The following is a 10898-nucleotide window of genomic DNA, read 5'->3' as shown; positions in this document are numbered from 1 at the left end:
AACGCTTTTCTTAGGTACCAAGTTCTTATGGATATATTATTTATACTGTAACTTAACTAGTTCACTTTAGCTAAATTGTTTGATTCTGACACGTGTAAACTAATAGTCTTTGAAAGCTTATCATTTTGTTGTTGAAGAAGAAACAGTGAAACGTTTTTCCTGTGTGGATAATCTGTTGCTTTTGTTCCTATTAGTATTACATAGAAATAAGTACATCCGTTACTTATGCCTGTTACCCTCCGTGAAAAAGCATAGGTAGTCGAAAACTAAGTATCAACTAATACTAAATATTATGATTAAGAGAAAAGGACCAACAAATATACAGTTTTACAATTGGATAGCAATTTTAATGTTATCATTTAGTCAAGTGATTTTACTAAGAAAAGAAAACAAACCACATTGCAGTCATAAAAAGTCATTTCTAATACATTTTTGTGTTGAATACACTGAAGAATGTACATTGAGACTGGATTAACTGTCAAATGTTAACTTTGAGCAAATCCTGTAGATTGTTTATTGAATGATCGAGAAGGAGCGAAACCCAAGATCTTCTGTACATTCTTTTTAAAAAAAACGTAAAATTTATAGATCTAATAAATTTCGGTTCTATGAAATTAACAATCAATTACTAATACATTGTAACCAAGTGGGTCGGTTACTGACTCCAACTTCACTTTATCTTATCAACTGAGTAAAATCACTAAACCTTATATAAAAAATTATGGATCAAAATGAAGTTGTACTTGATTACCGGGTTGTATTCAATTATTTTTTATTAACATAATATTAGTATTATCTGACATTTCGTCCATTTCAAAAATGTTATATATATATTGAAACTACGAGTGATAACCTTGTAGATAACAGTTGTTTAAAGTTAATCTTTACTACTAAATAAGAAATTAATTTTGGGGTGAAACAATCGATTTTAAGAGCATATTTTTTTTAGTACGTCTCCTAAACTTACTTTCCATACTTATCATGAACACTGTCTATATTATAGATTATGACCCTATCTAACAACATATTTTCTTATAGAGCTCAATAATTTACTCATACGAAAACTTGTCATATCATAGACTTGTCAAAATCCAAATCACACTGTACAATTAAAAATTAAGCCGATAATGGTTAGATGGCCAAATCAAATGAGTAGTCAAAATGGGTTTTTTTGAAAGATTAATAATCACAACCAATTACGGCATCAATTTATTCTATCGAAACAAAGTACATTGAACAAAACTTGGATAACAGTTTTTTTTTCCTTTAGCTATATTTATGGTAAATAACTTATTCTAGAAAGTTCAGTGGACATCTAGGGTTCAAACATTTAAAAATATACTTAGTAGAAAGAATAGAATATGGTAAATTAATACATAGAGGAATAATATGACATGTTTATAATTAGAAACGAAGAACAAATAGGAATATCAAAATATAAAAGTAGAATAACTAAAGTCCTTTTTAGATAATGCATGGAATGAGATGTGGATGTATTTGTCTAAATATTGAGGACAGTAAAAAGCTACATAAATAATCGTACTTATGTTAATTTCTATGAAATTACCTGTCGGATTGACATTGTACACAATATATACACAAAGACAAAAGAAGCATCTGTGAAATCACTGCCTGGGAGATTTCTATGAGATAGTCCTTGAATCCATGAGAAAGGGACAAACGGCAATTTGGCTACAACACGTCCATCAAACCTAATCAGAAGTATTGCGAATAAAATATTTACAATAACACTAACGGGAGTAATATAATAAATTAGTAAAAAATGTAAATTCATTAAACTCACAAACCAAATACAGCTACATATATTCGGCTTTGAGTGAAGTTAAACGTAGGGTATTAGGGAATGATGGTAAATCAGTTGATAAGGTTATCAATCTTCATCAACTGAGATGGGTGGGTCACGTATTACACATTCTCAACCACTGACTACCACGCCGCGCAATGCTGACTAGTGTTGGAGATGGATGGAAGTAAGGGGCGGCCAAAACATGGCATCAGTCCATGAAGTTACTGACTTCTGGTCTGAGCCATCTTGGTAGATGCAGACTACTTGGTTGGGGTCCGCGCGACTATCGTAACCAGTGGTTAGAGACTGGTTCAGAATCGACCACAATGGTGTACGTGTATACACTCTCGTCTTCCCTTAAACCGTGAAACTAAAATTACTTTATACCTTTCTACGAACTAATTCATTCTTCCTGTCATATCCTTGTATACAATCTTTATTAAAAAGATATTACTCCCATTGAAGTAATTGCTTGTATGAATCTGGTATTCATCTTGTTGTGCTAATGAGGTATAGCAACTTGGACCGATGCATATATGTGCCTAGTCATACGTTGTAAATGACTGATTTTAATTTTGGCATACTTTATGTGTGGGTAATGTGCAGCTGCCTAAATCAAAATAGACAAACCAAGGTTCAAATCTGTGACCCAAATTCTAAAAGTTGAGTGTTTTAATCAATAAGCTACTGTCCTACTAAATGGAACCCAGGATTTACGTGATATAATTTGGCAAACAAGTATAGACTGAGTCAAACCAATTGCATGAGAGGGATAGTAATAATTAACAGTTTGCCTAGATCTCGGGAAATGAAGTAATCGGTTGGTTGAATGCCAACTCCCAATGAGCTTCACGTGCAAGAAATAAAAGTCTTGCTGCTTTAATTTTTGGATAAAACTCATAACACAAACGCATTGTCTACGTTGAATAATCAATTACTCTGGTCATAATTTTTCTCTATGAAATTTCTATGCGTAGCTTCGGGACTGTTGTTTTTGTAATTTACATAATGTAATTAATTGTTAGATGAAACTTTAGATAAACGGAATACTTATCACGCTTATCCAAAATGGTCCATATGAGACCGGATACAAATTCTGACTGGGTCAATGACATTATACAAATCAGACGGTAGTGACCATACTACTAGCGAAGTAAAATACATAAAACGCACAACACAAAACAAGAGAAATATGACATTGACTTGCCACCTACGCTAAGCCTGAGATATCGGGATTTAATTTAAGAGAGTTATATCAAATGTTTATTCCATCTACAAATCTTAACTTTTATCATGGTAGCTAAGCAAAACAATGGTAACACTAATTATACAGAATTATTTTCTTTCTTTGCAATGGATGGTTACAAGTGATTTTTTGAAAACGGTAAAATAAATGATTATTTTGGTTCACATATTTATGATATGCTGAACTTTCATTGAGAAAATGTTATAAACGTCGGTGGAAATAATGAAAATTCAATGTCATTGCAAAAACACAATTTGATATATATCTAGATATTTAACAAAAAGCAAGCAAAGCTAAGAAACATTACTTCACTTTATTTTACATGTGGTTTGAATTGTAAGTTACATTTTAGATATTGTGAAATCGAAAGTTTTTGAAGATAACACTTATTGTCGATCATAAAATATCAGGTCGCAGGACCCAAAATAAGTATGCTATTGGCTAAATAGTAAGACAGCTGACCGTTGACTAATTAACGATATTATACTCAAAGAAAATCATAGAAACGTCCATTTTCGTAGTCTATATTAGTAGCTTTAATGAACTTTAAAAATGCTTTGGTGGCTGATAATTATACTTTTTCGATATTCGTTCTGCTGAAAAATTGGAACTAATAGTCAATTAAGAGTTAAATGTTAACATTTAATCCCAGCTTTTATCATATGTGTAACTAAAAATGTCTAGCATTAATAACAAAACTTAATCCTCACGCTTGTCCAACGATAGCTCTTATACTTTGAATTCAACATTGTCAAAGCATTATCAACTTACATACTACTGAAAACATTGAATAATGAAGTGAATATAAGTCCGACTGCAAACATAGATTTCATTTTAACCTTTTGGAGTGACGTACTGATTAGAGTAAATTTTACTTGCCATAGATAACTCCCGATTAATGTTTTTGAATCGCTCTTCTTGCTTCTCTGAAGAATATTAAAAATGTAAGTGAAATTAATAAAAATTACCTAAACGCTTTTTGGCAGTGCGATCTATAGCTGACTCCGTAACATCTCGTTGCTTCTCTACTTTAAAGATATATAAAATAACAGGTCAAAATACTTACAACGCTTAGATTGCTTGTCTACCTCAGCTTTCAGTTTTTGGTATTTTTCTGTTCTGTATACGAAAAGCCATGTTAAGCCTACAACGATTAATTATATTTAGAAATTTATTGCTACACATTTATACCTTCTCCCAAAAATGCTGTGAAAAAAGATATGCATATGATTGAAAGTGTGTCTTGTAGCATCTTGTCCCAGTACAAATGCGAGAAGATACCTGTTAAGCTACAGAAAAAATAAAACTGGAACTTTAGGGTTAAAATATTTAAGGCAAAGTTAATAAACATTTATCCATTTAACGTAAAGTATTAACGTCTACACGTCAGTTGCCAGACTAATGATCACTCTCCTTAAGCTTAAGTTCTCGCGCAGAACCAAAAGTAATGAGGTTTACTACTTGCTAATCCTTTCGTATATACAATAATACAGGATCTTTTAAAAGACGACATTAAAAGTCTCTACTAAGGCACATGATATAGCTCATGTTTAGTGACAGTAGGATCGTTTTTAAGGCTTCAAGGTGAAGTTTAGAACCATAACTATGAACAAGCCTTTGCCCTGCCAGGATTTCACGTTTGGTTAACCTAACCTCTACTTCCAGTTATTAATTTTAATATTTTGAAAACAAATAACCAAACGTCGGTTGCAAAAAAACGTTCTTTCTTACAAACCGGAAGTCTTTGACTGACACCAATTGAATTTAACTGGGTAGTATTCGAGTTGTTTTTACAACAACCCCTTTATTTTTAAAGGAACAACTTCACTGACAGCAATCGGAGGAAATATGGCAGTGTTTTCTCTTGTCAGAGATTTTGAGCCAACTGAACAGGTTTCGGTGAATATTACTTTACAGTAACTAACCGTTTTATTTCAGAACATTGACCTGAAAATTTTTTATTTAACAATTCTGCACAAACAGATAAGTGAATGTCTGGCGCTTTAACCGGGTCAGTGAACACAGAGAGTTCACCTAGAGGAGTTGGAAAACCCTGATTCCAAACCAATGGTGTACATAGGATACATGATCCTGAGAGGACAAATAGCCTATGAACCAATTGTTGGTCACCGGCTACCATGAGACTGCATCTCCTGAGGTTGCTACACTACCTTGTGGATCAGACCTCTGGGTCAAAGGCTCAGGGCGTGCCCCCCCTAAGAAAGCCACCTGGTTTGGTCTGGAAACCCGGGCAATATCACAGCCCACACACAAATCAAGTGATTTGTGTGGCGTATATGTATTCGGTGCCCCTTTGTACCAATATTTATGTGTTCAATTAAGTAAATAAAACAGATAAGAATGTGAGAGTAAGTCGAAAGAACACAGGCCAATAATAGACAAGCTATTTAAATGTATTGACGTGATATATTTTACCCCGCTTAAGGAGGTTTTCTTACAGTTTGTATTCTTGATATGATGATTAAGGTTTAATTCACTGGAGACTGAGCGATTTGAGGAATCTTTTCTCCCTAATTGCTTATGACATTTACCCATGCTTATATTTAGGCCATTTTGTACATAAGCATGTTATCTCATTTGACGAAAATGGTTCCAGGGTCGTAGTCAGCCACTACTCAGCCAATTTGTATCATTGAATATCATATATCGATTGAAGCACTTTAACCATAAATCAGCTAGTACCTAAACACTTAGTCATCAAAAATCTTAGAATCCTAATTTACAGCAATCCTTTATCTCATTCCAGCACTACATGTATTGTTTCTACAGGGCTAGAGTATTTTGAAGAAACCTCGATTCCGTGACTTGATTTTCGCACAGCCGTACAAAGTTACTTTCGTACGTCACTGTTATCATTTTCGACAAATTCGCCATTGAAAAAGTGGTATATATCGACGACTATATAACTGTGAATGAAATCTCCGAAAAGAAACCTATTTTCGTCACTTTGTTTCATTGTTTATTTCGGTGGAAATTTGCTGTACATTATTTCTGCGGATTTGTTCGTTAGTTAGCTACTCTAACAGTGTTAGGTTGGGGTTGATGTGGAAAATTATACTTCGATGGCAGTTAGATATTAATTTACCACAAAGCTGCAATCACCGCCTAATGAAGTGTACATTTGCTCCTATGAATTATTCTACTTCAGACTTGTTTTGGTTTATTAATTGTCTGCCAGCCACATGTAGTTACCCGACTCCATCAACGTTCTTAACTCATTACGAGTATCCCTTCCATAGCTCATATGACTTCTTTCTACTCTGTTCTTTTGAAGAAACGACAGGGTATTACCATAGGATTCACGCATATATTATGTAACGAATGGCAATATCAACAGTGAAAGCAATCGTAAACACTTATGGACGAATAAGGACAGAAATACATGGATGAAATAATCTGATTTAAGCGTAAATTCCATACTCGCATTACAGCTGATGTTAGTTCTTGGTGGAATACCTATTAATTCACACAGAAAACTTCGTTATTCATATAAAAACTGTTTATCAATCATGATTGTATTGCCATATTGTCACAAATCGTTCCATAACAGAAAATAACTTTGTTGCCGGCTAAAAAGCTGTTTTAGTACGTTCACATACATTAGTTACCCCTGAAAATGAATGGTAGGAAATCACTGTTTAAAAATTTTATGTATAATTTTTTGAATATTCCTAAGTCAAGTGGCAGTAAGGCAAGATTTTCGTCGCAGTGTTTAAAACTTTGTCCCGAGAATTTCTTTCAGTGTAATCAAACATGACTTTGAATAAAGTGATTATTGTTATTTCTGTTATAATATTAACAAGTAACTGTAAGTTATGACTCCATAACTATAGAAAAATTCACTACGCGTATATTTAGAAAGATGATGAATATTCAGAAAAAAGTTGTGACAGAAAAGCACATTTAGTTATGAAGTGCGGAACATACTAACCTCACCAACGAAACAAACTCGGCCGCACAACACGTTGACCAAATTACCCACCTTTCCTCAACCTACGTCAAACGACAATTGTTGTTATGCTGAACTACTGAATTAATGGTTACTGATAATGTTAACATTTAAAAAATGTGTTCGAGAAATAGAACGATGCCAAATTTTGGATTTCCTCGTGGTGCAGTTCGGTAATTTCCATCTTAGTTGTAAATAAATCCCCAAAATAAATAGCTCTGTAAGTCTTCAACGAACTTACCCAGCTGGAGGCGCTCGATCACCCATCCGCACCTGATCACGAGTGGAAACACCGTGTTCAACTTCTCCTGCAACCGCTAGCCAGTTTAGATCAGTCACTTCTCGATACATTGACAACCTATCAAACATGTCTTCGAACCTCCTCGCTTTTTCTTATGGTTTCCGACCAACGGACATTCAGTATTTTGGGTAGACAACTGTCTATAAATACTTCTATCAGTATGATGATGGTTGTGGTAGTTCTCCTAGTTTGAGCTCCGTAAAATAGAACTGTCTTGACGCTTGAATTGAATATTCCGACTTTATCGACTAACAGTTGTTTTGAGTCACATACGCTCTTCAGCTGAAGGAATACTGTCCTTGCTTTAGCAGTCCCCTTCTTTACGTTTGTATCAGATCCTTCACGTTCATCGATGATACTGTCCAGGTGCATGAATGCTACCATCCCTTCTAGAGTTTCTTCATCGAGAGTGATTGGTTCGGTCCTCTATATGTTGCATTTGAGGATATTACTTCTTTCCTCGTTTATGTTGATCCCTATCGATGCAGAGGCTTTTGCCACACTAGTTGTCTTCACCTGCGTTTGTCGGTGTGTATGTGGAGTAAAAGAGCTAGATCCAAATCATGTAGTTCTCCATCGTATTCCATGTTTCCCATCAGATGTCGATGTCTTCATAATCCGGTCGACCACCGGAAGAACGAGAAAGATGGAGAGTATGCAGTCTTATCTGACGCCGTCCCTCACTTAGAATGAGTCTGTCAGCTGTCATTCATGCACGACGTTGCAATGTAGTCCGTCCTATGAATTCCGTATGATATTAACAATCTCCTCAGCCACTCACTCCATCGTGTCGAAAAATGTTCCTTCTTTTCAGTCTTCCGGCAGTTGTTGCTCCTCCCAAATCTCCTTGCAGTTACTTCTATGTCTGACTTCAATGCTTCATCAGGTATACTGTCAGATCCTACGGCCTTCCCACTCTTGAGTTTTCTGATAACCATATTGATTTCTTCGATTGTTGATGGAGTGAGATTTATAATGTTTGTGTGATGCTTCGATGCACAATGGACCAATGGAGTTGGTCGATTTGAGAGTTCCCCAAAGTGCTTGACCCATCTGTTCCTCTGTTCTTGAATCCGAGTGATTGGCCTGCCTTTTTTGTCCTTGATTAGCCTCTCTGGCATGCCGTTTTTCCCTTTTAGTTTCTTTGTAGTGGCATTGGGCCCTAAACACACAGTCCTTAAAGCTGAACACTAGACAACTGGGAAAATGCATATTCACTATTTGACGCGGAGAATAACCCAGCGATGGATAAGGCGGTAACAATGAATGGAATTAATTCAAGTTGATAGGATGGCATGGCTCGGCCTTGTGGGCGTGGTCCCTGTTGAATGTTACTTCATATCTTTTACTCATATTAAATATATTGTTCTATCTCCAGCCTGAGTGTGTTCTCCATATATTGGCAATTGTTACGATACGATGAGTCAGTGTAGACAACGATGTGACTTCCATGTAAGATCTTATAGATTAGGCACTTACATCATGACAAATCTACCATTCTAGGATCAGATCTATTATTAGAGCAGTACTAATGTCATAGTAGACCATAATTTCACAAATCTTCCTAAAGTCAATTTCGCGGCACATGCGTACATTGGATGTGGAAACTCTACTGAAGCTTGGTTCTTCAATCTCATTTAAGATCTGAAACTGTTTAAAAATATCAAGTTGATAACTCGTTGGAGAAACAAACGCCATCGCGCTTAGACTGGAACGCCTTACCCGAACAAGTGGTATCAGTCCCATCAGTGAATACTTTCAAGGAAAAGCTGGACCTTCACTGGGAAGCAATGTGTCAAGATTAACACAGGTTCGTCAACCTACTATCCTTATTACTGAAGACTGAAGACTGTGTATTTACGAACTAATAATTCTTAATTGACAACCTCTCAATCCTGGCTCCCCCAGGGACGGTGATCACACCGTCACAACCTTCAGTTTTATCAGCAAAACTGAGTTAAGACATCCTACGAACGGCAGGCACTAGGATTTCAAACGTTTTGATATATCAACAATCTACAGCAGGTGAACTGAGAAGTTCATCCTCAACTTGATATAGACGCTTACTAGGGTTTCTTACTGCACATGAACATCTGTGCTACAAAGCAGTTTGTTCCAAAGACAGTCCCCAAGAACTACAGGCAACCTACAGTCATCAAGTATCGTACTTTTTGCTTTTAAGCCTCAAAAGACACTGCTGGGCGGAATACAAATGAACTGGTAACAACAACGCATTCAGACAATTCAAACATGTAAAGAACAGATGCACAAAGGAAATAAGAGAAAACAGGCTCCAGTACCAGATAAAGCTTATCGACAAATTTGTCTCCAATCCGAAAAACTTATCTCGTCATCTAGCCTCTCTTCAGCAAAGCAAAACTGCAGTTCCTAACTGATGGGTTCTAATGCTCCGACCAACAGCGATGGTGACGCCCACGACCTACTGACAGAACAGTACTCTCGGACATTTCAACCAACCCACACTAACTGCATTGATGAAAGCTTCGCCCGAAATCCCACAGGACTTTCAGAACTGAACCTGAGATCTGACTTTGTGTACCGGAAACTGCAGCACCTTAGAAAAGACATTTCTTCTGGTCCGGATATGGTTCATTCTGCTATACTGAGGGAAGCAGCTTCAGTCTTGGCAACACAGCTTAGTGTGGTGCTCTCACATTTACAAAGTCAAGGCACATTACCAGAAAAGTGGAAACTAGCCCACATAGCACGAATTTTCAAATGAGGTCGACGCAGCGAACCTTCAAGCTACCGACTAGAAGCATTTCTATATATACCCTCAAAAATTATGGTGTCCTTGATATGACTACTTACTATCCATGAACTTCTTTCCACCCCAACAGCGCGGCTTCAGAAAAGGTCATTCTTGTATAACCAACCCGCTGACTGTGGTAGACAGATGGGCGACCACCGTTGATCACAAGGGGAAGGTTGATATCATAGCCCTTTAATTCTCAAAATCTTTTGATGGAGTCAATCATATATGTCTTACTAACAAGATCAAACGATTAAGTATCAAATCACCTTTAATCGATTGGCTCACGTCATATCTAAAAGCTCAGCATCTTAAGGTCACGGTTAACTTCACCTTCTCTCAGGCCATGGAATGTCCTAGTGGAGTCCCCCAGGGTTCAGTACTAGTACCTCTTCTTTTCTTGATTTATACAAACGATCTTACACGGCACATATCATCAGGTTTATTAACTTTCGCGGATGATATGAAACTCTGGAGAGAAGTACGAAACCAAGAGGATATGGTAGCACTTCAGGAGGATCTGATTCGACTTCAAAGTTGGACAGTTGACAACAGACTTATCTTTAACACTTCAAAGTATAAAGTACTACATCTGAGACATGTTGCAGACTACAACTACAACTTAGACAACCATCCCTTAGAGATAGCCCAAGTAGAAGAAGATATAGGAGTGTCGGTATCCCTCGGTGTGAAGTCCTACGCTAACTGCGGCACAAATGCCTTCCGAACAAACATTGCACTGCATATGTTGATGCGTATTCTCGGCCAGTTACACGGAAGGACGTTACACATAATCCTCAA

General features: G+C 36.5%; 1 protein-coding gene across 1 annotated transcript; it reads right to left on the bottom strand.

Moving 5' to 3' along the window:
• Positions 1–275: 275 nt before the first annotated feature.
• Positions 276–7085, bottom strand: TMCO1 (Calcium load-activated calcium channel). The gene is made up of 7 exons (XM_051218885.1): positions 7006–7085; positions 4245–4342; positions 4120–4197; positions 4022–4081; positions 3910–3979; positions 1568–1712; positions 276–560 (listed from the first exon to the last, which is right to left on the bottom strand). Exons 2-7 carry the CDS (start codon positions 4303–4305, stop codon positions 486–488), a joined length of 489 nt encoding a protein of 162 aa, XP_051072673.1. The 5' UTR covers positions 4306–4342; positions 7006–7085; the 3' UTR covers positions 276–485.
• Positions 7086–10898: the final 3813 nt, after the last annotated feature.

This window comes from Schistosoma haematobium, chromosome ZW (genome assembly GCF_000699445.3).
Source record: "Schistosoma haematobium chromosome ZW, whole genome shotgun sequence".
Lineage (NCBI taxonomy): Eukaryota > Metazoa > Platyhelminthes > Trematoda > Strigeidida > Schistosomatidae > Schistosoma > Schistosoma haematobium.
This window is presented reverse-complemented; position numbering and strand designations above follow the sequence as displayed.

Bases quoted from the DNA above. Each gene is read 5' to 3' on its own strand.
- TMCO1 (XM_051218885.1), bottom strand. From the start codon at position 4,305: ATGCTACAAGACACACTTTCAATCATATGCATATCTTTTTTCACAGCA. The intron at 4,082-4,119 runs GTAAGTATTTTG...ATATCTTTAAAG, and splicing joins AGACAAGCAATCTAAGCGTT to TAGAGAAGCAACGAGATGTT. The intron at 561-1,567 runs GTAATTTCATAG...TTTTTTAAAAAG, and splicing joins GTACAATGTCAATCCGACAG to AATGTACAGAAGATCTTGGG.